The 27,599-nt window shown below is 41.4% G+C and overlaps 1 protein-coding gene across 4 annotated transcripts in view; it reads right to left on the bottom strand.

The window, feature by feature from the left end:
* The window catches only part of NTRK2 (neurotrophic receptor tyrosine kinase 2), a 331,718-nt gene that overhangs the window by 126,645 nt on the left and 177,474 nt on the right, over positions 1-27,599 (bottom strand). For 3 of the 4 annotated variants that reach the window (XM_055309668.1, XM_055309666.1, XM_055309669.1), the window contains one exon: positions 16,981-17,169. In XM_055309668.1, the coding sequence (XP_055165643.1) occupies positions 16,981-17,169 (189 nt within the window). Of the gene's footprint in view, positions 1-12,849; positions 12,894-16,980; positions 17,170-27,599 lie in introns of those variants that run through there. The other variant, XM_055309670.1, reaches the window with a different exon arrangement.

Here is a 27,599-nt window from a genome sequence, read left to right on the forward strand (position 1 = left end):
CAGTCTTATTATTATTATTATTATTATTATTATTTTCCTTTTTTAAAGAAAGTCCAGCTGATAGTTGAACCTTGTTCTTCTAGGCTTCAAATTTCAGTTTTCAAAGAGACTACTGATATTGGAGAAATTAGAAAGCACCCTAATATGGTCCCAGAATTTGTTAACTCTTCCTTAAATTTTTGCTTTCAACTGAGTGGCAGGCCAGGGTTTTAATTTATAAGAGCAGCTTTTATTATACAAATAAGCAGATGCTGTCAGGGGGACAAAATTGAAGCAGCTCTGATAGTTTTATTAATTTATTTGATTTACTTCTGGTTTCTCTTACCCAATCTTATTTATGTCAAAGTAACTTGGAGCAGAATTCATTATGTAGCAAAATGCAATTTGACTACTTTTTATTGGGACACAGTGATTCAATCACTTCTCTCCTTAAATCCTATTATCTCTTCTTATGTTATGTTGCACAGATCAAATAACATAAGATGAAATTCCAGGAGAAACTTAAGAATTGGTGGGAGGGATGAAATCATATCCAATAATTCCTTAAACTACAAGTACTAAGTTACTCAGCAATTAGCATCCTTCCCATTTTGCCTTATTGGTGGTATATTTTCTCTGAATAAAATTAACTGAGTTTGTGAACTTGACTTTCTAAAGTAAAAGTTTCTTATCATTTAGATATAGAATTATCAGAAGCACTGAGCCTAAATTGACTCAATTTGGGCATTTCTGCATTTTATTGATTAAGTGGATTACAAAATTTGCCAAGTAACTACCAGATCTTTTACTCCCCAACTAGTAAAGTTTAGGATTTTTTATGTTTTAGTAATTTTATGGCATGTTTGCAAAATAACAAAGCAGAAATTCTTTTAATCTGTTATTCATTTACCTGTTTCACTGTGTCCAGTACATCGTCAGTACATGGGAAACCCTCAACTCATAAATGCATTTGGTTACCAAGGTCCATATTTCCATATTGAACATTTCCAATTTACATATTGAACATTTAAAAATGGGGGTCATTTTTTCATGAAGACCCTGGTTTTAGGCTTAGAACAACAAGACTATTCCTTAAATGCCTTTTGAGTCTGTGCCCTATGCTACCTCCCCTCCAAACCCCATTTCCTATATCCTAACCCATCATGAGTGAAATATCTCCACATTCAGAAAGACCTGTAAAAACTTTTTCCTTTTTGGCAGACCAGAGAGGGTAGCCGAATTTCAGCAAAGGAGGCAAAGCCAGGAGAAACTCACCAGCAACAAAAGTACAAGCCTGTTCCTAGGGTGCTTGTCTCCACATCTCACCAAATTTCATGGTCCTTCTGGAAACCTCCATAGTGAATCTGGCCTGGAGCAACAATGCTAAACTCGAACTCACATCAGAATCATCTAGGGGCTTCTTAACAATGCAGATTTTCTGGCTTCACTCCTAATGACTCAATTTTGATAGATATTGGTTGTAAGGATTTGATTCTTAGAATCTCCAGTTATTCTCTCTCTCTCTCTCTGCCCCCTCTCTGTCTCTCTTTCCCTCTCTCCCTCTCTCTCTCTCTCTCTCTCTCTCTCTCTCTCTCTCACACACACACACACACACACACACACATACTCAGAACCATACAGTGAGGATCACAAACCTGAAAACTTCTGCTTGCTGATGACTACCAGTAGCTGGCTGACTAGCTGGCCAGTGCAATGTCAAGGGTAAATGGGTAAGTATCTCCTCCAACAGTGGTGCCTTTGCTGGGTATTTGAGAAGGAGGCTGGCCAAAGCTCAAACAGAAGGCCACTGGGTGGCTCTACCATAACCTCCCAAAGCCACGCAGCTATTATTGGGTAGCTCTGCATCAAAGACTTGAGACTTTGGTCTTCACCATTTAAGATCACTCTCTACTGTGTTGTCACAGGCTGTTTGGAATTCAAAAAGTACTTTTTATAGGAGGTAATTTCAGGATTTAGACTCTGAGCAAAATGAGAAAGTTGTAGATATACCATCTCATTAGTTAAATTAGCTAAATTCCCAGTGTAAACTGCTTCAAGTCCTCTGTGGGCCCATGGGTGTATGTTGGGTGGCACATGAGAGAGGACTGGCAGGCTGGCTAGACAGAGGCAGAGAGACGGATGCTAGGTCAGTATGTGTGTAAGATGACAGTCCCTGGACTTGGGCTGCCTTGGTTCAAACCGGTCTCTTGCCTGATAGTTGCATGTCTTTGGGCAAGTTGCTGAATTTTTCTGTGCCTTATCCTTTTCCACTGTGCAATTAAGGTAATAATAATACCTACTGCATAGGCAAGTGTATAAATCAAATGGGATAAAATATGTAAGCACATTGCACAGTGGTTGGCATGTATCAACTGCATGATAAAAAGTCACTTGAAACTTACATATTAGTCCCAGGAAGGAGCCTTCTGACACACCTAGTGAGTTATCCCTGAAAACTCTCTTCCCCTTCCCTAGAACCTTCTGAGTTTCTTTTTATTTTTTAATATTTATTTATTTATTTATTTGAGAGAGAGAGCTCAAGTGCTCATGCGCAGGGGAGACCCACACAGGACACAGGGTTTGATCTCACGACCCTGAGATCATGACCTGAGCCAAAATCAAGAGTTGGACACTTAACACACTGATCCATCCAGGCACCCAATGAGTTTCTTTTAAACAAAGGGCACCCCAATCAACTTTCCAAGCAGCCCCTTCTTGGTTCCTAAACTTCAGATCTTCCCAGTGGCCATTGCTTTAATCTCTGGGGTCAGTCTATTTTCATTTTCCCAGAATTTATTTTCTTTCAGGCTTCATATCCCTTCTCTTTCTGGTCTCCTTCTGGAAGCCTCTATGTGCCTCTCTTGTGGCCAGTTCTCTCCATAAAGTCACCTTTGGAAGTTGAACATGAGACCTCCTGAGAAGTCATCTCATAATACAAAACATAAAGCATTATCCTCTCTGAAACCCATTTGACAAAACCATAAAGGAGAATTCTCAAGATGTAAACCAATTGGGAGGTAGAAAGGAAAAAAGCTTTCAACCCAATGGACATGGCCACAGGGGTAGATAATATGCCATTCAAATGGGAAGGCTGCCTAATTTCTGCTCCAACAGAATCAGAGGAGCATTTCACTTATTAGCCATGCCTGACACTCAGTGAAGTAGAGATGTATTTTCCCCCCAAAGCTACAGTCAGATTACAAATACAGTAGATACAATTATCCCTTCATCTGTTCATTCAGTTATGCATCATGTTTATTATGCACCTACCACGTCCTGGACCCTGTTCTAGAAGCCAGAGATGCCAAAGCACTTTTATCTATTGAACAGTCCGTGATTAGAAACCTAGAAAATTGTCAATAAGTATTTCCATCTGCAGTTTTCAATATCATTCAGCGACCTACTGCCACTGGATTCCCGGGTAAGACATGACTTCCTGATTATACACATTCATCATCCGCCAGAGATGTATGATTACATACGCTGAGCCTACTCTGAACTTTTATCCCCACCTTCTGTACCCCGGCCCATCCTGGAGTTTCAATGTTAAATGTTAGTAGTCATAGATTTGTTTTATTTTATTTCATTGGGCAAATTTTCCATATTGGTAAATGTAGCTAGGTACATGCAGAAGTGCACACAACCCTCATCCCATTCTAGGGGAAGCAAAAGATCCATCGAATTCTCTCTTTGGAAGTATTTCAACCCCTTTCCTCTGAAATCTCATTCCAGTTATGGAAATCTCATTCCAAGATGGTATTGGGCTACCTCTCCACAAACCCCAAAGGGCTATCTGAGCCCAGCCTCTTGTGTTGATGGAAGTATGGGGTGGTCTGGGGCTTACAGGTCTCCAATAAACAATATTTTGATTATATCATTATTTGTCGCAATGGACTTCAAACTGCAGTTGAGCAATGCATACTTTGGGCTTCTCTAAGTTATCAAGACAATAGAGTAAACACTGAGGAAAGAATGTGTACATTTTGGCTAACCTCACCATTCTAACTCATCTGCACTCGTCAAGCCTAGTGAAGACTCGTGATGTTTTGGGGAACATGTGTTACTCTACTTACTAAAAACTAATATGAGGTACTGGTCACATATATGAATGTGTATAAGCATATGTGCTTATAACAAAGCAGGTTTTTTTTCAGCTCCTTGATGTTCCCTGACCTTATGAAACGCCTGTGTTTTTCCCATGGAAGACATGCCACTTGCTAGTGCTGACTCATGTTTTTCAAAGAAACCTCCCTCCCAAAGCTAAATATCTATAAGAATTTTGACCCATTTTAACTAGACAGTTTGGAAACAGGAATCTTTGCATGGAAAACAAAAGAATGAGTCATAGAGTGTGAGCCAGAAAAGTGACTTGTCTGCCCTATGAGATGCTTACAAATGGTTGGCATCAAAACAGGTTGCCTGCAGAATGGTCAGTGAGAAGGCATTATTAGCCTCTGTGTCCCCTTGGCCTCTCTAGAATGGGGTGACCAGGCGAGAACTGTGGGTACCCCAACCCTTACAGCATTGCCTACAGAAACTCAGGAAATGTGTGCACCTCCATTTGCTGCTAAAACACTTGACATTCTTTGAATGCTGGCCTCTGAAATAACGGACATAAAGTTCACCTAGGAAACATGTCTTAATCTCAGAAGAGTGAAGGCGTTCTAGAAAGAGTCAGAGGTGTATATAGTACTGGATGCTTTTCCAAAGAGTTTCTGAAATAAAACAAAAAAGGATGTGGGGAAGGGGAAAAAGTGGGATTTTGTGTGATTTTAATTAAGGAATAAGGCCAATTATTCATGATTATTTAGTACTTCCAGTAATGACTCCATCGAGAAAAACTCACTCCTGACCCAGGAGGCGCTGGGTCAATCCTTACAACAGAAACTGGGCCTGGGGTCAGAGACTACTGGCTCCTTTTTAAAAACAGTAAGTTCACTACCCACCATATGGCATTCCTATGGCATTCCTTGGCTTTTATGTTTGAAGGTTAATATACTCAGCATACCTTGATAAACCCACATGAAAGGTGCAATGCCAACAGCACAATTCCTCTTGCAGACTTAGAAAATTGTTAGACATTATTTTTGGAAAAGGTCAGCAGCAACGTTAGGCTAGACGAAAGAAAGCCAGAATTCAGGGAGCTAATCAGGGCCTGAGTATTAACTCTCCCATGTGTTAGGGATATAATTTGGGTTTGTTAATTCTCCTCCTAACCTCTCTGGTCCCCTGTTTACTCGCCTGTAAAATAAAGCAAAAATACCTGTCCTGCAGGATTGACAAGGATTCATGGTTTTTTGTTTTTGTTTTTGTTTTTCCAATGTGCAAATGCCAGGGCATCGGATCTGGCCCATAAAAGGTGTTAGATACTGCTTGTTTAATGGATAATAAAAATGCAGACTTTACAAAAAGGGCTCATGACATTAAAGAACCGGTTAAGTGAAAAATAAGTGTTTTAAACCTCAAATATTATATCTTTAATTTAGCAAAAGAAATACTAAAATTCCAAACATGGAAAAATAAAGCAGTATCTAATACATTTTTAAAGGAGTTTCACTTAAAAAAAAAAAAAAGGAGTTTCACTTGCATGTTGGATTTTCATCTAATTTGCCTCCCTACATTATTTCCCAAATTTACCAAGAAGACCCCCTGACCCTTTTATCTTTTCTACCTTTTTAAAAGAATCTCTCTCTCTCTCTCTCTCTGGCAGCCTTGCTCATTCCCTCACTCTGGAGAGTCACATATATAAAAAAAAATGCAGTAGGAAGACGAGAGTGGATGTCTCCGCAAATATTAATGCTGGTGATGATGAGCTGGCTGAGCAAAAGGGCATCAGGGAAATATTTGTCTGGAGTCAGATGGGCTGGGTGAGGAAGGACAGTCAGGCCAGGAATACAAGAGGGGAGAGAAGACTTAACGCTAAGCATCCCAGTCATTCATGTATACAAAACTGAGCTTTGCGATGGTGGGGTTTACACAGGAACCAGGCCAGAAAGGAGCCTGTGTCCACGGACAGGCCAAGCACTGTGGGGAGAGATTCTAGTCTTGTGCCCAAAATTTAAGGGAACACCCGAAATTGCAGTGACTGAGATGCATAATGTTTTACTGTGGTATTTTTCAAAGTAAAAATTCATGCAAATAGCTATAATGAAAAAAATATCAAAATTTTAAAGAAAGACAGACTGACCCTGAACTTATAGGACTCAATGCACTTAGTACCAGCCCTCTCAGATCCATCTTTCTTTAAGGTTTGGTATTTTCTTACAGATTTTTGGGCATTATTTTTCTGTTCTGTATTTTTATTTTATTTTATTTTATTTTTAATTTTTATTTATTTATTTATGATAGTCAGAGAGAGAGAGAGAGAGAGGCAGAGACATAGGCAGAGGGAGAAGCAGGCTCCATGCACCAGGAGCCCAATGTGGGATTCGATCCCGGGTCTCCAGGATTGCGCCCTGGGCCAAAGGCAGGTGCCAAACCACTGCACCACCCAGGCATCCCCTTTTTATTTTATTTTTAAGTAGGTTCCATGCCCAGCATGGAGCCCAATGCAGGGCCTGAACTCATGATCCTGAGGTCAAGACCCGAGTTGAGATCAAGAGTTGGACACTTAACCAACTGAGTCCCCTAGGTGCCCATAACTTTTTGTCCTTTATTTTGGCATGAAAATATTATTTATCTGGATTTCTGAGATTATTGGTACCCCCTTAAATTCTGTGCCCTATGTGAGACCCTCACTTGCCTTACCCTAGTCCTGGCCCTGCCTGGGTACAGAGGGAGCTGCATGAAAGCAGAGAGAGTCTGCTTGGGGCCTACACAGGAACCAGTAGGGACTTCTAGGGAGTCATTTGTGGTGCTTTTTAGAACCCCGATACTCAATTCTCAAGTCCATGTAAGAATAATTATTGGTAGGTGACAAAAGCAGGCAACAGAAACATGGATCTCACACTTGTCTTTATTGGCATATGTGTTTGGCTCTGAATTATCAACTACATCACAAATTCCAATACAACAGATCTCAATTCCATGTACATGTCTATATAATGGAGAATTCCAGACCTCATTGTTCATTCATACATAGACAAGCCCTGGAGTCTCTGAACATAGTAAAAGAATGCAAGTCATGTTTTAGGTTTGCTCTCTTGCATCGAAGGAGAGAGGGAAATGGAGTGGAACAAGATGTAGCAGTCAACAGAGACCTTTCCCAAGCCCATCCCCATAGATTGTGGTCCAGCATCGGAGGGCTGAAGGGCTGAGACCAGCACTGGAAGGCAGTGAGCAGGTGCCCAGCTGCCAGAGGCTCACTGCCCATGGTGGGGATGCAGGGAGACGTCATAGAGTGGATGGTTGCAACACCCAGATCTTCTATGGAACCAGAATCCATATCCACCCAAGTCCCTTTCTTCCAAAATGGGAAGAGGATGTGGGCCTACATGAATTCACCCCCCACCCAACAACCCCTCCCAGAGCTCTGCCCTCACACAGAAGCTTGGCCCTCAACAATACAGATCTCTTCAAGAGAACAAAAGACAACACCGAGATGTTAACACCAAGGACCATATCCATGTATCGGCTACCAAACCCAAATCTGGCTAGGATCTACTTCAACTAGAACTTGGGGTGAGATATGTAGGAAAAAGCAGAGCATATACTGAGTCCAAAAGAGAAGCGTGATTCAGGAAGTGAAGGACAATATTACTCCCTTTGCTACCTTTCCATTTTTTTCCTTCCCAGGCCCAGTAGTTCAGTAATCTAAGGCAGAGTGACCCATCACTGATATCTTACTAGTGAAATGAGTGTTTTCCTCTTCCCAAATCAATGTTGAAAAGTCTAGGTAGGGCTCAAGGAAAACAAGCTTCACATGCAAGTAGAGGAATTTTACCATCAACTCCAAACAAAATCTCTTAGGAAGGAAAGAGACACCCTCAAAGTTACAGTCCTTGTAAAGGAACCAGCGGCCCTCTGTAAATAAGTTCAAGCAGTGATATGGCTGCACATCTGCTTCTGCGGGTTTCAGCAAATGGCACCAATGGAAACAGGAACCTGGGAGCGATATAATCATTAGCATCCTGGTTCCTGATTCCCCAACACGCACAGACAAAGAGGGAGGGTGGCCATGTGAGAGGGGCAAGAGGGGATTCTGAAGAAGCAAATAAACTAGGATAGAGACACTGTAAGACCAGTTAGTGCTCAACAAAGAGAAGGTAAAAATCTGAGTCCCATCTCCAGGGAACAAGTGAATTTCTCTCTGTTCTTTTAGCAACAGACTGAAGGCCAACTTTTGTTACTCCAACAGGGAACCCTGCTCAGGAGCAGGGGTGGGAATGAGGGGTGTGAGGACTTGGGCATCCACCATTCGTGCAGGAAAACAACTCAGGTGGCAGCTCCATGGTACTGTCTCTGCTTATTTTACAAGCAGACATCATGTAATCTCCTCTAGTAAGGGCATTCATTCCCTAATACGGAGGCTAACTCTTTCAATACAATTAGATAGCATAGGATTTTATACTGTCCCCTCTCTATCAGCTACTTTATTAGAACATTAGAACTATGGCACTCAGTCTGCATGTCATCGTTACCTAATAATGAGCTTGGTTTTCACCATAACACACCACAGTCAAAGGCATGGTTAAATAAATGTGCGAAATAGTAGCAACAGGATAGAGAATGTTGATGTCTACACATATTCATAGCATGTACAGTAACTGATAAGAATAATTTATACACTAGGCATTAGCTTTTTGTTTTCTTTCTAGAAATCTCCCTTCCCCTCCACCGCTCTTTTGGTTCAAACTCACACCAGTCTAATCTCTTACAATTCACAGGAATCTCTCTACTCTGAACTCCTTTTTAGAATCTGTCAACCTTAATACCAACACTGACATACTACTTCTGTCATACTATTGATAAAGGTGCCCTCACCAGAATGCCAGTCCAGGCCTACATGCCTGAGTCACCAGAAGAGGAAGCCTTTCAATATAAAACATCTGGAGATCACTGGGCAACTAACTCCACCAAGTTTAGGTATGGCTGAATGACTAAAGGGAAGTTCTGACTTATCAGAGGCCCTTGCACAGCATGGGGGATCCTGGGTAGAAGAAAGGCAGTTCCTAAATAATGAGAAACATCCTAGATGTAATCAGCCTGGTCCTTAAGGTTCAGTGCACTAAGGTCCTTGAGAGGAATGAGGTGGCTAGGGCCAACAACCAGGAGACAAAAGGTTATCTATCACCTGCTTCAGTTGAGCAATAAACCACATTTGGAGTCATTGAAAGTGTTGACCCTAAACCTGAGCTATCAAATTGCCTTGGCAGAACAAAAAGCCTCTGACTTCCAGAATCTTCCCAGCTGGAGACATCATCCTCATTTCCTCTCTGACACTCAGCATGTGAGAACCGCACACCTCTGGGTTTAGGGTCTCTCTAGACCAGCCTGAAGTGGCCAGCCATGTTCAGCCGCCCAGCCTAGCTTAGCCTCTGGGTACCAAGCAAATTGGAAATCGGAAACTGGAAGTATATACCCAACATGCCTCCTCCAGACTTTCCAGTACGATCTACCTAGTGTGAGCCACTACTACAGAACTATGAACAAAGCCAGTACAAATAAAGGCAGAGGCAAAAATAGACTTTATATCACAGGACATTCAAAGGATATTCACAAGACCATAGATATTTTCCAATATATCAGCCACTATCTCTATCAGCCACTATCTCTAACTGTTGGAATTACCTCTATTATTTATTTTTATATTTTAAAGTACCTCATTTTACGGCACCCGAGGGCTCTTGAAGTAATTAAGACTTAATTCTGTCTTATCAGCAGAAATCATCAGGCCTATACCACCTCGAGTGACCAATCCATTGTGCTTTTCCTGGGACTGTCCTATTCCTAGGAACAGCCTTAGTCCTGGAAGTCACTATAATACCGACATTCCTTTTCCCTTTAAGCACAAATACTGCCTTCTAATTTTCCCCTTTCTGAGGAGGCCAACCATTCCGAAAGACACAGCCTTCTCTCAGCAAAAGGGAGCAGGCTCAGAAAGAGGGCAGCAGGGATCTAACATGGATCCCCAAGGGGGCTCCCACTTAGAGCTGAGCCCTAGCAGCAAAAAGGCCTTTGTGCTTGGCTATCAGGCTAAATGAAGAAGTAGTTCTTCCTCCAATTCTTTCCTGTCTGTGGTATGAAGCAAATGCATCTTACCACTCTTCAAGAAAAGTGACAACTCCCAAGCTCAAACAAATAGCCAACTACAACATCAGTGAACATAAAGAGAACATGGATTCTCGGACTATGGGTGATCTAAAAAGAAGCTCAGCCATGGTGGGTTACCCTCAGGCTGGCAGAATGAGTAAAGACAGAGAAAAATCTACACTTCACACAGAGAAAGCCTGCTCTCTGTTATAAAAGCTGCCATATAGGATTGAGTGTCATATCCCAGAAGAACTCTCATTGTGCCATCTCTACTTAACCATAGGGAGCACTTAATTGTTCGAAGCATCTGGGTAGCAGGAGCTTCTCAGCAATGTAAGAGGCTCTCCTGCATTTGTGTTTGCTGAGCTGGCCCCAGTCCATAGTCTGCTGGCACGTGCAAGAGTGACCCAGTAGAAACCAAAATGGGGGTGGCAGATTGACTTGATTCATCCTGCTGGTACCCACGTTCCAGTAGGGATGGGCCTTGGGAAATGCCCAGAACAAATGCATTAGGATCCTGCATCTGCTGGCATACTTCCAGGACATCATGGATGATTTGGTGGAATTGGACTAAAACATCTGATGTGGGGGGCATCTGTAGTTCCATCTTACTGGTCAATGGGGTGGAAGTAAAAACAGTTCTGAGAATCTTACTACAAGTGTCTCCCCCTAAATTCATATTCATTTTCCCTTTTTTAGCCATTATGGAGTGGTTTCTCTAGGAGGTCCAGTTATCCTATAACCAGCTGGCATTTCTTTTTTGAGAACAAATAATATCATCCAGGGGTCAAAGGCTAATAAAATGACATCTTATCTCTTACTCGGTTGTAAGTGTGCTTGAAACTGATTTGCTAACGAATCTTCATGTCTGTGGAATTTGTAACATGGCTTACATTTTAAATGTAATTATGCAGCATGTGTTCATTTCCTTTCTTCTGAGAAACTCAAGTTGCTTTTTTAAGCATTATTTGATAGCTTCTTGCCATCTCCCCTGGAGTTGAAAAGAGAATATGATATCCAGCTGTTCTAGCTAGCCATGGGGAACCATGGCACCGAGAAGGAGACAGAATTAGACTGGGACCTGCACATTCGAGCCACGGAGACCCCCAAGGGATGAGTTGTCAACCCAGTGGGCTGTAAACGAAGCAGTTTCTAAGGATCCTAAAATAACTGCATTCTCCCTCCATCCTAATACTCACGCTGGGCAGAATGGGCTAAGCTTATTTTTAAAGTGCAGGTCACAGCCTTCAAGGGGATTTAAACAGTTCCCAAAGCAGCTATTACTTGGCCGATTAAATGCTTAGAAGAAAATCTACTTTGGAAGACAAAATTAATAGGCAAAAGATAGAGAAGAGTGCTAAAGCAATTGTTTCTTCCTGGCTTTAAATCCTGTCCCTGACCATCAAAATGGACCCAGGGAAACAGGCTTTCGTGAAGTCTGAAGAGAAGCCTGGGAAACTCTCAGTACTCTCATCCTTTGATCTAATGAGCTCCTGGGGTCCTGGACATAATTCTTAATCTGTGCTCATGTGGACTCAAAGTAACATTGGAAATATGTCCAAAACCTCCACAGCTCTGTGAAAAACATTACCTCCAATCCTCCCCTTATTGGCAACACAAAGATGGTGTGGATATGGCAGTTAAGAGGAGAGGGAGGAGTGCCCTGTGTGATCTTCCCAGCTACAGTTAAAAACACTCCCTCTCCTTATTATGTCTTATTTCCCTAGTCTTAGCTGGTCTATGAATCTGTGCTTATCTACATAATTGCCTAATAAGCATGAAACCGATGAGAATACACACACATACACACACATGTGAACTATAATACCTGGGGAAGTATGGCACACTCTGCAGGAAATCAATAAATATCCACTTTTCATTGGAAACAGAATCAAAGAGAAAAAGTCAGAATTCTTCATACACATCTGTCACAGGGAGTTACAGCCCTACGTACTCACAGAGGGCATGCACTACAAGGACAGACACACCCAGTTCATATTTAGAGACAGTTCTAATTTAATTCTGGCCCCAGGCCTAGGACCTTAGCTAATTTACAAGGCTGCTCTAGGAAAGACACACATTTGGGGATGACAATAAGTCTATAGCATTTGTTTTTCTTGCAGGGGAAGCTGTAACGCATTCCCACCCTTCAAAAGAACCCAGGATGGATGATTCAGGGGTTTTGCTGGTTAGTATTTCTTTCTTTTCTTTTTTTTTTCAGCTCAGAAGGTGTGTTTCCAGTATACCCTGTCAAAATGTGTCTCAGCAGTCAAAGAGAGGATAGCACACGGCTGCCCTTGAGCCGAGTTTGTAAATCCTACTGGGAAACCACCCCATGCTGTCAGATGACGTGGTTTTCAGACACGTCTACACAGACTAGTTGAATTAAAGACCAACTCCAGACTTGATGTTGCTGAGCTCCTCAGCTCCATCTTGCCATCCTGATTGATCGAGGAGATGGGTCTATAGTTAAAGTGGCATATCATTTTGAGGGCTTAGTCATTAGAGCACACTGCTTTCTCTTTGGAAGGCAACTTCTTGCTTGGCTAGGTTATGGAAGCTAAGGAGTGACGTCAAGATGTTGTCTGGCCAGAATTTGCAGATAACCATAGAACTCTTCTCCTTCATCAGGTATGGATTTAGCCTCCTTTAGTTCCTGCAGTGACATAGGAGCCTCCAAATACCAAATTATTATCAGGCGGTCTTGGGGGAACCTCTGGGCCCTGCAATAAAGTAGACAGACTTGCTATTGGAAAGTGCTCGGGAGCAATTCAGCCCTGTTCAGATTGCTCTAAAATCCTGCAAACCATCTCTGGACTTTTGAAATGAGTCCACTCACATAGCTGCTAAGAATACTTTGGGGGATAGAATTTATTATCATCCTTCGCTTAAGTGATCTTACACATCATTTAAAGCAATTCGGTTTGATTCTGTTTGTTTGTTTGTTATTTCATTTTTAAAGCAAATCTATGCAAGCAGGGAGGCTGTATCATTTTGGATAAGCCACTTCTGGGCCTTGTTTATAAAATAAGGTGTGTTAATTGATCTTTAAGGTCTAACTCAGGTGTCACATACAGATGGTGGACTATGGACCAACTCTGACTCTTACTGATAAAATTTATTGATCCCAACGCAGTGTTTTAAATCTTAGGGAATTCATATTAAAAATAATAAATGCTGTTCTTGCTGGGAAAATGAGAGGATCTGGTAATAGTAGGCCCATGTTCTAGTAAGGCCTTCATCATCTTTCTGACCCAGCCTGTTTCTCAAAAGACCTGCCTGATCCTATGGGTAATTAGGGGTTAGGACCTTTGCTCTGAGCTATTCTATCAGGGTGTGCTGTGATTATATGATTATATCTGTGACCACTGCTATTCCCAATAAGACTCCCTGAGGGCAAAGAATATGCTAACATCCTCACTAAGTCTTGGTTCTTTAGCATTGCAAAAGTGTTGTGGGTAGTCAATAAATATTTGATGAATTGAACTTCACTTTCTATATTAGATTCTTACAATTCAATGAAATAAGACTGGGACCATTCCTTGTAAGATCACACATGTATTCTAAAGCCAACATTTTTGACTAGTATGTAGACTTAGGAAAAAGAAGTAAATATGCTGGTTTATGACCCATGTCTGCACAGAGTCCAGAGGTTGGTGGTGTACTATCCATGGGGTATTTTGCTCTAAGTATGTGGTAAAAGTTCTAAACCTTTACGAAGATCTTCTTAAATTCATTTTTCAAATGCAACACATCCAATTTCTTGGAAGACTCCTGCTTTAGAGGTTCTTTAGAGATTATTTTGTAAAAATATTCAATGGGAATCACTTCATTTCATGCTAAGCTTCCGGGACACATGGGTGGCTCAGCAGTTTGGTGCCTGCCTTCAGCCCAGGACGTGATCCTGGAGACCCCGCATCGAGTCCCGCATCGGGCTCCCTGCATGGAGCCTGCTTCTGCCTCTGCCTCTGTCTCTGCCTCTCTCTCTCCCCCCCCCCCGTGTCTCTCATAAATAAATAAATAAATAAATAAATAAATAAAATCTTTTTAAAAAAAGGCTAAGTTTCCCAAATTTCATGGGCGTACAGCAGTAAATCTCTCTGTATATCAGATCTATGTATTTTTAAATATTTTAATTTCTGTACAACTACATTTAGAATGATCAAAAAAGGGTTTTTTGGGGGTCAGAAGCTTATTTCTGCTAAATTGTTATCTAACTCTGGTTAAATTAGCTAATATTTGTAAAAAGTATGTCTAACAAATAAACCTTTATGTAGGCAAGTTTAATAAGGAGGAAAGCCAATGAAAAAGGCTATGGTTCATTTTTACTTGCTATAAATCTGTTGGTAATTAATATTTCAGTAATACATAGCCACATCTGGTCAACATCTGACCAACAGCAAAGGTACATCATGTCCTTTGTTATGAAGAAGCAGTTCAATAGATAGAGTTCCTGCTCTCTGGGAGCTTACAATCTAACCTAAACAAGACTATAGAAACACGTACACAAGCATTGTCAGACTCAGGACTTAACAAGAAGCAACAGATACATTGAAGATAAAGGAAAAAATTATGGGATAAAGAATGGCATTTAAGAAAGAATGAAGACAAGGAAAGAAGTAAATTGCTCCTTCGTTCCCATTTCTTTGAAAAAGATTCACAGAAGATGTGTGATGTTAAGTGTTCTTAAGATTATGGAAGAGCATATGGCTTGATGCCTGGAAGAAAGAAAATTTCTTCTGATATAAGATACTGTGAGTGACTGAGAACACTGAGCCCGGAAAGGGCCCTGCAAGACTTTATAAGGAAGGGAGTATCAAATGGAGAATCAGTGGTCTAGAGCCCTCTGGTGGAGTACAGAAACTGAGGGGAGGTTACAAGTCTCCTAAACTTGCTTCCCATGCCTTCTAAGTAGCAGTGACATAGAGTGGCTGAGCCACAAAACCAAGACTCTTCCAAAATAACCAAAATGTGTAATTAAAAACCTTTGAAAAAATCCCCATGGACTCTAGACTAAGGAAACCACCTTGAGAAAGTTTCCGTGAGATATCTGAGGGCTGAAAGCACTTCCAGATACAACTACAGACTCAGCAGCCACTTAGTCCACTTTCTTTTTGGTTCTCATTTGTTTGTTTGCTTTCTTGATCATTGGTTCATTTTCTCTTATTGGATGTATTGGGCTGATGCTATCTATTTGATTATTCAGCCTTATATTTCCCTGTCAACAAAGAAGAACAAACTTTTGAGGATAGGTTGATTTTTGTCAACCTCAATTATGATATAGCCTTGGGCTACCTGAAGTATATCACAGAGCCTGGTATTAGTGGTGACAGAGGGGTCAAAAGACTCTAGGGAGCACAATCAAAATGATGACAGATTCTCCCATCATAGTACCATGCTTTGCCTTATTCAATATTTGACTGTTAAGCATGTAGAGTATTTCAAGGACCTTTGGAAGATGCTTATCTCTATAAAGAATGCACACATTCTAAGCAGAGCCTCCATACATCTTGTTCACACCATAATGACAATATTAGGATTAATAGTGCCTTGATTTCAAACAAAAACTTTTTTTTTAAACAAAAACTTTTTATTTCAAGGAGCTCAATATTCCTCATCTATGCTATTCTATTTATCTTGTCATATTGCATATTCAGCTGAATTCTATGGTGGGGTCCCATCTCACACCTTAGAAGCTCATAATATTGTTATTCCTAATGGTTATATTAAAATCCAATATTCACCATAACTTGGGGTAAATTTGAATGAATAGGAGGAAATTACAGATGTTTCCTTATGTATGAAAAGATACTCATTGCTAAGCCCCTTTATTTGGAGAGTTCTCTTAGTCAGAAATCAGTTTGGAGGCTGAATAACTCCAAAGTTAGTCATTCTCTAACTTTGTAATTTTCCTACCTTACTTCTGAGGCAAGATAGAAGTACAGTATTTCAGGTGGAATAAAAATAGAAGGTGCCCATTCATCAGTGTCAGATGAACCCCTGGGACCTAGGCCACCTGATGTTCTAGCCTTCACGTCCCCTTCATTTATATATGATGAAAGGCCTGTGGTTCCAATGGCATAAGCCTGTCTGTCCACTGTGGTTTTATTTTTTGTTTTCCATAACAAAACAGAGCTGCGCTCTGCTTTTTATATTTGAGCAATGGCTCTAAAGATAGGTTAAGAGTCCCTGAGAGAAATCTCAAGCTTCTCAACAGAAGCTAATAGGTGAATTTGGTTCTGAGTAGTATAGATCACTGCACTTAATATGCACATCATCTGTTGTGATGTCTTTTTGCTATTGTGGCATGACAACAAATCTCATGCTGGGAACAAGGACTGAACAAAGAATACCGATTTACCTGAATCGATATCCCCTGTGTGCAACACAGCACCTTCCTATCAATGCTGTATGTTTTCATAACTTTCAATAAATCAAATTTAAAACCCACCAATTGCCTGTCTATTGTAACTGATGAATATGCAGCCTAATAATACTTCTGGTTTCTGTCTCTATCTTTTTCAAGATAAGCATGCCTTGATTCCAACTTCATGGTGACAAATGGTTTTGGAAAATGGATCCCGAGAAAAGTCGGTATCTGTCCACAGTTCCAAGCCCAGCAGGACACACACCCTGAGAATTCCATGAACAGCAAACTAAAGGATCCATTCCATAGCCCCAAAGCCCCAGGAATTCTCAGACATTTCACTGCCCCCTCCCCTCAGTCATCCTTGTCAGGCATTCTGATAAACACGCTGATTGATTCAGCTATGAAGCTCCAGGCCATTAAGTATAAACAGCTGTACTTACATGTGTCTGGCTTGAGCTGACTGTTGGTGATGCCAAAGTACTGGGGATTTTCAATGACAGGGATCTTGGTCATTCCAATGATGACGGCATCGGGGCCGCCCTCTGAAGATGATGGGGTGTTACTCCCATTGGAGATGTGGTGGAGGGGGCTGGCAGAGTCATCATCATTGCTGATAACTGAAGCTGGGCCTGGAGTTGGAAAAAAAATACATATTCTCCTATAATTTTTAATGCCTTTTGAGCTATAATTCACACACACAAAGTTCACCCATTTAAAGTGTACCATTCAGTGGTTTTCAGTATATTCAGAAAATGGTGTAGCCATCACCATGTGATTTTAGGAGATTTTCAACATCCTAATTAGCAATTATTTCCCAGGATCCCCACTCCTAGCCCCAGGCATCTACAAATTTACTTTCTGTCTCTATAGATTTATTCTGGACATTTCATATGATTGCAATCATATGTGATCTTTTGGAACACACTGCTTTTACTCAGCATGCTTTTAAGCCTCATTCATGTTGTAGCATGCATCATTACTTTATTCCTTTTTATTGCCAATAATATTCCATTGTATGATATGCTACATTCCGTTGATCCATTCATCCACTGATGGACATTCAGATGTTTCCACATTTTGACCGATGTCCACAATATTGCTATGAACCTCTGTGTACAAGTTTTTGTGGAGACATACATTTTCATTTCTCCTGGGTAGAATTTTTGGGTCATGTGGTAGCTCTATGTTTAACATTTCGAGGAACTGCCAAACTGTTTTCCAAAGTAGCTGCACCATTTCTATTCCCATTAGCATGTGTGAAGGTTCCAATGTCTTGACTTCCTTCTCCGGTAAGTTAATATGCAGCTTTGCTTTCTGTTCTCTGAACAGCTTTAGAACACTCTCTCATTGAAACTCCCAGCATGAATGCAGGATTGCCATGTCACCATATACTGAAAGGCATACTAGCAGTTCAAACACCTGAGTGCCTTTCTCCACTCTTTGGACAAGTCACTTACCTTTTTTGTACCCCTATGTCCACTTACATTCACAAAATGTGCAAAAGAATATCTGTTATTTTATGAGACTAGTGATAGCAAAGAATATTATAAATTTAAATGTGCTTCATGAGCATGAATTGCTTTTAGGTATTATGAAATAAACTTATAACTGGTGGACTAAAATTACACTGGATGGTCCTATTACTAATGTTTCACTTTCTGCATACCCTGATAGCAATGACACTTTTGCCTACAAAATGCTTTCATGAAAATAATGGGTCAATCCCACAGCAAAGTTGCCTGCTTTGCCTTTACCCCTAATCTTATTTGTAGATCATTCTATGGATGTCTTTATACTAATGCAATAACCATAGCATTTTTCACACAAGACTTAGACTTTCTAGTCTCGAGTCTAAGAATGCATATGCTCATAAATACAATCTACTGTGTCTTGTCTAAACAATGTATTCACTGACTACTAAACCCATAATGTGTGCAAACAAAACTGGATGCACAATGGATGCCAAAGGTCTATGTGAACACTTTGAAACGATTTAAGGTCTCCCTGGCTCATGATACACACTCTGTAGGTGAGAAGTCGACAACCTCCCTTGACATATAGTACACGTGTTTCTGCAGTGTACTGAGTGGCTGCAGGTTCTCACAGAAGCAGACCACTACTCACAGCCACTGGCAGAAGCCAAGAGAAACATAGGGAGGAAAGATAAGGAGGAAAAACAAAAGACAGAATCAAGTATCAATCAAGGCAACTGTGTACCAGTGGAAGAAAAGCCTGAATTGCTACTTGCTGAGCAAGGGATTGTGCCTTCATCCAACCACCCAGCTTACATGTTTCAACAGCTCCATCCTTCTCTCCCCTTTCCTTCTCAGTTAATTAATGATTTCAGTGAGAAGCACGGCAATTCCAAAGACAAAAGTCATTGTGTCATGCATTTTTGAGCCCCCTATGAAAGATACTGATAATCCATCCCCCGACCTCCAAGATTCATTTTCTGCCTCAGAAGGGGATTATCCCAGTTTGCAGTGATAACAATTGGACATACCCCAGCTAGCTGAATCTTAAGCAAACTATGCAGGAGGCAGCCAGCTGCTATTATAGGTAATTTTTTTAAAGCGTCTTCTCAAGGGGATGTGCATTTCAGTTGCCTTTAATGATACACTCTGGCTTAATTCTGCAAACAAGTCCTCACACAGCCAATTTAGAATCTGTAGAACACTCAAAGCAAAAGCAATCTCGCTGGTTGTGTCCTGTGCCTAGCTCACCAGCATTAGTAAAGAGTGGAAATTCTGCCAAGAATAGCTATACAGACAAGTTCTTTCCAATCTCCTTCACCATCCCTGTTTTATGATTTGCTTCTTGACAAGCCTAGATCACCCAGAGCTTAAACCCAGAGATGGAAAATGGAAATGTGTTATGTTAGGGTTTCTGCATCTTGCCAGTAAAGGCTTCCCGCCACTGGCACCCTCACTGTGTTCCTGGCACAGCTGCTCCCGCCCCACTCTGAGGTTACCAAAGCGCGCTACTGCCTGCACCCCCAGGGGTGTGCAATCAAGGTCGCACATTTCTCAACGTTTACCCCCAGGAATGCAGGAGCTGTCATGTTCCAATACTCCACGTGTTGTCAGAAGGCCAGCGGTACTTGTTTCCAGAGCCCTTGCAATGATGAGAATGCGTTGCTTCCTTCTGTGACTCTCCCGGGGGGCCCAGGTCAGGCTATCAGCATTCCTATAGCATCTAATCATTCTGGAGGAAGCTGCCATCTAGAAGGCAATGCTGAGATGCCTCCAGGAATCTGGGCTCTAAATCATCCACCATGCACACAGTGGTGCCCTTACTTACAGAATTACAGCAAGAAGCTTTCTCTTTGCTTTTCTTCTTCCACCAAAGGACACCCTTTCCTTCCCTTGGAAAACCCCCAATTCTGAGGTAACAAAGCCCAAGGGAATGGGCTTTCGGTTGGGGAGAGGGGAAGCGGGTAAAAAGGTAAGCATGAAAGTGGTATAAAGCACCAGAGGCAATTCTTCAAAAGCCTTTTCACTTTGCCAGAAGGTTACTGTTGACAAATCTGAGCAACATACAAACCTCCACAATTTATCAAGCAAATATTAATTCAAGTGCTATTTTCTTCATCACTGATATTCTAAATCCTGGAAGATTGATACGGCTGGCAAGGTTGCAGGGATTCAGCCCATTTTTCTGTGAACATTTTGATCTAATGGAGCACAGCAAAGTTAGGTAGGGGGAAAGCTCTCAGCAGGGACAATGAATGTCTATATAATTTGACAGCAGGCTGTCTGCGCCTATCACGGGATGTGTCATTGTGTGTCTGTGCACCAGCTCAAGGAGACACCACAAAAAGACAGCAGAAGATTCAGGGGCACATCACAGTGGGTTATAAGAAATTCATATGAAGGTTTGAAAAAAATGTCTTATAACATTAATAAAAAGTTTTAAATTGCCGGGTATGTGCAACTTGCTAAGTTTGGGAGGGGGTAGTTCTAATTACTGAGCTGACAAATATGAGCTATGCCTGGAAACGTTTTTAGCCCATTTTTATTTTAATATGTCTCAGGTGCAAAGAAGCACTTTTCTTTCAACAGAGCTGCTTGGTAATGTATTCTGCACATCTGACTTACAGACTTTTTTTTTTTTAAGATTTATTTACTTTAGAGAGCAAGTGGGGGGAGGGGCTGAGGGAGAAGAAGAGAGAATCCTAAGCAGACCCTGAAGTGAGCGCAGAGTGCCACGTGGGGCTCTTGATCTCCTAACCCTGAGATCACAACCTGAGCTGAATCCACAGAGTCAGATGCTCAACTGACTGTGTCACCCGGGCACCCCCAGACTTCCAGACATTTCTAAGCCTTATGCTTGTTTTCTAATAATAAGAACTGCTGAAGGTCATCTGGGGAAAGGATTTCCTTCTCTCAAGACCAACAATGTCTTTAAGGGAAGGGGAGAAACTGTTCTTGAGCAGCTGTATTAACCATGCCTCTTATTTTCTGTATTCTGATGCTTAAACATCCGGGGCCTGGCTGACCCTGAAGGTAATGCCCCTCCCAGAGATAGCCAGTTCCTAGAGATGGCAAAGAACTTGCCTGAGAGAGTACCTCTCATATACAAGCCAGCCAATCCATAGTATGCCGCCATCCACCTGCCCTGTCACCCCAGAGCCAGGCACCAGACAACTGAGGACAGCCTGCCTGCCCCCAGCCTGCCGAAGGTACTCAGAACAGCCCATCCTAAACCTGTTTACCTTGCCTGGCCTGTTCCTTCCCATGGAAACCACCATAAAGCTTCCTGCCCAGCGTTCTCCCATCACTCCCCCTGCCTCCTGACCGACCCTGGTGCTCCCCCTGGAGTCCTCCCACTGTGCTGTGGCTGCTCTCTTCTCTCAGAAACGGTGAGTAACGGACTATCTTTTCCATGGCAGTCTTTCTCTGACCTGTTGGCCTCACCAGACCCAAATAATAATACAACCTACATTTTAAAGCAGCAGCACCTCTGATGGACTGTGGCTCAAAGAACAATTCTGAAGAAGAATTCTCTCTGCTGTGGCCTAAAGGGGTGAAGCCCTGTTTTTGAAGTTTTCCAAGAACGCACACCTCGCAGCAGGGAAAATTGGCCTGGAAAATGATTACGGGGTTACAGTGATCCTCTGTTTAGTGGAGAGAAGACCCATTCATTGCCTTTGTAGAGACTTTATCACCCTGTTCCTTCTGCCTCCTGTGCCCCCTACACACACACACACACACACACACACACACACACACTACAAAGCCTTTAAGATTTCCCAGCAGGGTACTCTCTGATATCTTGGCAAAGGGACTATGATTAACTGTATCTGAAATGTGCCCCTGGGGGAGTCACCAAACAAATCCTGAGCTGGTTGAGTTTAATGTTCCAATTTGGCCACATCTCTATTTTCACTTTGCTAGTTAAGAGCTTTTACCTTGGAATTCATGGGGGACACTTCAGGGTCAGAGTTACTAATATCATGCTCAAAAAAAGGAATGGAAAACAGAACTCCTTGCATGGAGGGATGAACACATAGGGGGTGGGTGGCTCAGGACCAGAAGGCTCCATGACACTGGTACATTTCCCCTCCCGACTTCACTACCACAATACATACTAACCAACAGATGCCCAAGATGGCCAACTCTTGGAAACACACATACAAGATGTAAGGCAGTTTGCCTTTTTGCGCTTTTTAATGAATTCCTGTTCATTGTCGCTGTACCCATAGAAAGTACTGAACAAATTGGAGGGCCCCGGAGATCACACCTGATTTCAATCCCAGTGATGAGATACATTATGTGCACTCATTTGGTAAGCTACAAACTCTGCTTTTCAATTGTCAGCACACAGTCTGAATGCAAGGAATAGAATGCAATCAAGTCCAAATCAGAGCGTCTGGACGTTAGAGTCTTGTTTTGAAAGAGAAATGGTCATAAATGAACAGCTGATTTAACCAATTCAAAAATGTATTACGTCTTGGCTAATGGAAGAAGTTAAGATCCCCACTTGTCCAGAATTGACTTGAAGCCAACTTTGCTGTATGTGGAGTTTGGGTGCTATTGCATTTTATTTCCTAAACCTTCCAAAAAGCTCAGCAACTACCTAGACCTGGAGCAGCAGTTGGCATTCCTCCTAGGGTTAAAAAACATCAACTTCAAAAATATAAAGCCATTTACTGAGCTCAGTTAGTGAGAGTAATGCCTTTTCTGGAAAAATCCTAGTCCTCTTTCTTGAGCAACTCAGAAACAAGGAACACAGAAAATTAATCAAGGGGCCAACACGTGTGAAGAGGAGCCAAGTAGTTTCATCCGAATCAAGCAACACAAACTTGTTACTTATCCAAAGAAGGAGTAACTACTTACCAACACCTTGTCTTGATTTTACTTTCCCAAATCCAAACCATGAGAAATCTGAAAACCACAACAAAACATAAAATAAACTTCGAAAGAGAAGTGTAAACCAAGGGCATTCAGCAGTGTCCTTAGTGAAAAAACAAAACTCTCTCAAGAAGCTCCATCGTGCGCCAAAGCTTCCTCTCAAACGCCTGGACATGAATGCTTGAATTTTTTGTGTCAAGATTTATTTCTCATCCCAAGAACATAGACATTCAAATCAGATAAGATACAGTAGCCTGTCTTTGAGAAAAATGGCCAAAGCCCAAAGTTAATGGTTCTGAGTGGCTTGCTTGCTTTCTCTCTCTCTCTCTCTTTCTTTCTTTCTCTCTCTCTCTTTCTTCTTCCTAAGTTTTGAATCATCTAAGCTCTAAGGGTGAAAACACACAACACACTTGACAAATGCACTATGATCTGAACCACAGCAATGTGGGAAAATAATAAGAGAAAACAGATCTTTGGTGAAGCGGAGACAGGCAGTAAAAAAAAAAAAAAAAAAAAAGGAACATGTAGTCCCATGCAAGAACTGACACTTGGGCAAGATGGGGATTCAAGAAGAAAAAAAAAGGGGGATCTTAATTCTATATGGATTCTACCACTGACTTGCTGTGTGGCAACAGGCAGGTCACAGCGGTTCTGTGCCTCCTGTACCAACACAAAGCTCCACTAAGCACGTGTAAATAAAGATCTGACAAATGCTTGGAGGTCTTCCAGGGAATAAAGCCACAGTGAAATGTCTTTTTGTTTCCTGGGCTTAACTCTTCCCTTCTACGAAATTTCCACTGGGTTCAAAGTGAACTCTACACAGCAGGGAAATCCCTGGATAAGAGGCGGATAAAGGGTAGGGAGCCCAAATAAGTAACTGTGTTTCTCAGATCTTGGGATCTATAGTGATTTTTGCAGGCCATGAAGATGTAAAGCTGCATAGAAGAGCCAATTGAAGTGAAACAATGTATATGAAAACTCTTTGCATGCTCAAAAATGCCTCACCAAGTTGTCATGATTACTCTTGTTTCCAGTAGAAGTTAACCTTCCTCCTCTGGTAGCCTACAAGTTTGGCTCTCCAAACTCTAAGGCGATTTTTACTTCTTATTGATATTCCTCTGAATGTTTTTTTTCCAGGTTTTAGAAGACAGGATGAAGGTCTGGCCTCTATCCAATGTCAAATAAAGATCCCTTTGCCCAGAAGACAGTGAACCTCATTCACTGTGTCCTCTGTCTAGTGAGGCAGGGCTGTGCTGTGGCTTTCTTAGTTACCACTAATCCCTTTGAAAATGGAGTGCATTTCCTACTGGTCAATTTTTGTTTTTCTATATTTGTTTGATTTATATAGTCTTCATTAAACAGTTGATTGAATTTCTTAAGACTGCCTTTCTCACTTGAGTATTCTTTTTATCAAAATTGTTTCTATCCTACAGAGAACCCACTGAAAGACAAAGCCGTAGCAGTCCCTCACTGACTGTACATTTCAGATATTGTCAATCATTATAATAAACATAACTGCAAGGCACACCTGTCCATCCCACCTTTCAAAAATCATTCCTTCAAGACAAATCCTAGAAATGGAAAGAATGAGTCCAAAGAGATGAATAATGTTAAGGTATCCAAGAAATGTAATTCAACTGCTTTCTTGCTATATCTGGTCTTTCGTTTAACAACAGTCTGTGAGGAAGCAGGAGTGTATTTCCATACTTTAATCAGTGGGAAATGAAAGGGTGAATCATTTTCTGCTTCCATCCTGCCATTGGTGTGTATCCACCTAACTGAACAGTGATAGCAAATACTCTGCTCTCGTCTTTGCCACACAGAACACCTCATACCCCACATCTTCTAGGCTGGCATTGGGCATGTAAGGAGAACACAGATATGAAGAGGGTCAGAGCCCCTCTGACGTGTCTAGACATTATAATTTAAGAAGTGCCTCCCCCACACAAGACCCTTTTCCCTTCATCCGCAGCCATACCTTATGACATATCATCCTTTGTTCCTTGACAAGGAACTAAGATAGACTTAGCAAAGGTCACAACATGTGGTAACTGAGAGACTCAAATCTGGGTTTTTTCGTGTCTTTCACAGTTGCCTTTCCAATCTTCCAAAATGCTTAGCCAGAATTAGCCAAAGTTGACATTACATTCGGGATTCAATTTTATATATAGGAAAGCACTAATAGGTAGTCATTCTTTCTCACTCATTTATTCAATAGGTGTGAACCTGTGTAAAACCTCTGGACATGAGCGACTCCGTTTGGAGACTAACACTTCATCCTGTTTTTTGAACAATGTTTGATATTGAGCTACTGAACCAAGCAAAAGTGTCATGACTGAACCCAGGGCTGCTGAATCCACATTCTGGATAAAAACTGGACACTCTGCAGAAGATGTTCTCCTAGGAATGGACATAATGTATTCAGAAAACCAACGATGTAAAGTGTAATTAATTACATCTTCCAACCATAACGTTTGGAAAACCAACATAAGTATGTTCTAATATTTCTGTAATCTGCTAATAAAGATCCCTGGCTTGTATTCCTCAATGGTACACAGTTGGGGTCGCTCCCTGAATCTGTGCTCCCAAAATTATGATTCTAAGACCCTTCCCCGAAAAGCTTTTATTTTTTTTTTCAATTCTTCCTTTTTTTCTTGGTCAACATAAGGATAACAGAGAATTCAAAGATAAATGAACTGCCCTCATTTGGGCCGGCCCTCAGGGGCTGACAATTAAGGATTAGCTCTCTGAGAAGTATGTCTAGGGTGCATGGGGACTCAAAGGAGGAGCGTGTAATCCAATCTAGGGGAGTGGTCAAGGGAAAGTTCTCTAGCTTCTGGGTAACAGATTAGAATTACCCAAGAAGGGGAAAACCAGAGAGGGGTACTGTCACTGTCCACTTACAGCTAGAGTGGGGAGCTCTGTATGTTTCAAGGGAGTGATATATCCGGAAAGGGTAGGAAACTGAGAAACAGAAGCAAAGGCCAGGCCAAGAGTTGGGGCTTTATAATGAAAATTGCAGGTAGGCTCTAAACAAAACAAAACAGCCTTGGGCCAGGCAGTAACATGATCAAGTTGAATTACAGAAAACTCACTTTGGCTGTAGGAACAAAACAGGATTATGAGAAGGAAAGACTGAGGTCAGGAGACCTGCAAAGGAAGCTTCTACAGACATCAAGCCATGAGATAGCTGTGGCCTGAACCAGGTTCTGGGGAGGAAACAGGAGATTGCTATTAGGCATATTTAGGGGACTCAGTAGGACTTGGCAACTCATTGCATATTGAGGCGAATATGGGAAGTGAACAAGGAAGGTTTTGGGTTTGGACAATAGAACATATGTTCTATTATGTTCTATGCTGCTGCCCAGTGTCTGCAAGGAACTTAGAACTCAGCTGAATGGCTAACATAAGAGCATGGGTGTGGGGCACAAACCCCAGATAAAGCGTCTCTGTGGAAAAACATTCAGTGTTTGGACCTCAGGTTTGGAACTCAGGACACAGGTCGAAGGCCCAAGTTCTAGAGCTCACAGTCTAACTGGAGAACACAAGCTAGATGCATACCTAGGACACTTTTCTTGTTTGGGCAAATAAAACACCTTCTTTTGCAGGCACAAATGAAAAGTCACCAACTGCAGCTAACTTTCGACAAGCTTAATCCTAAATTGCTAAAATATGTCGAGGTTCTCTTTAACAGTGACACGATTATTATGAAAAAGAGAATAGAATTTTCTTGGCCATTGCCCAGGTTTCTTAGAAAATGTGAGAGACCAGATATAGCAAGGTCACATTGGTCCTCTCCCCCTGCCCTCCTCCCCACGGAAGCTGTCCGTTCTTCGATGGGGCTTTCTTGATGGATTCAAGCAGTAGTCTTAAAACCTTAATACGAAATTTCACCAGCAAAATTCTCCCACAAGGCCAAAAAGAAACAATTTCTCAATTTCCTGTGATGTTTCACCCTTTGGGAGTAGAGTCCTGCCAAGCATTCTTTTATTTTCTGTTTAATAAGAGACACTTTATTCACTGCAAAATAAAGGGCCCCTTCAAAAGCAAATGTAGCTGCAGTGAGCTTAAAGGAACTTCTCTTTCTGCAATCTAGACTAACAAAGACTCTAAATTATGAAATTAACCAATTAAGTCCTTCTCATATTGAAGAAAGTTCAATCTTCCCTGACCAGAGAAAGGAGAATGCAGAAAAAAAAAATAATGCATTAACACATTAATAACTCTAAGAGAAGATCCAAAGTAAGTGGTAATAAAGATTGCTTTTCAAATGTCTCTCAAAGGAAACAGCTAAAATTTAGGGGGTTGGAAAAGAGTATTTATGATATAGGTGAGAGAATCAGGGGCAGGAATGAGAAACAGGCAAGGTGGAAGAAACCCAATATTCCCCACGGTTGCTGAATCACACAGACTCTAGATGTGATTGTCAGAAGGGCTCTGATCTCCAGACAATACACTTCTGGATTTATTTTTAATATATATTTCTAAGTTTCAGAAAAATTGTTTTCATATGTTAGGAGATAAATCAGCTTTCCTTCCTTTTAACTCCGGAGAAATTAAAATTTGCTGTGTTCTCAAATGGAATTTCTTCATTTCTTAAAGCAAGACTCACCACCCTCTACCCCAAGAAAAGCATCTCTAACACTGTAATGGGAGAAAATGGGAAAATGCGATTCACGACAGCCCTTACTTCACCTCCAACTTCT

Source organism: Nyctereutes procyonoides, unplaced genomic scaffold (genome assembly GCF_905146905.1).
Source record: "Nyctereutes procyonoides isolate TBG_1078 unplaced genomic scaffold, NYPRO_anot_genome, whole genome shotgun sequence".
Classification (NCBI taxonomy): domain Eukaryota; kingdom Metazoa; phylum Chordata; class Mammalia; order Carnivora; family Canidae; genus Nyctereutes; species Nyctereutes procyonoides.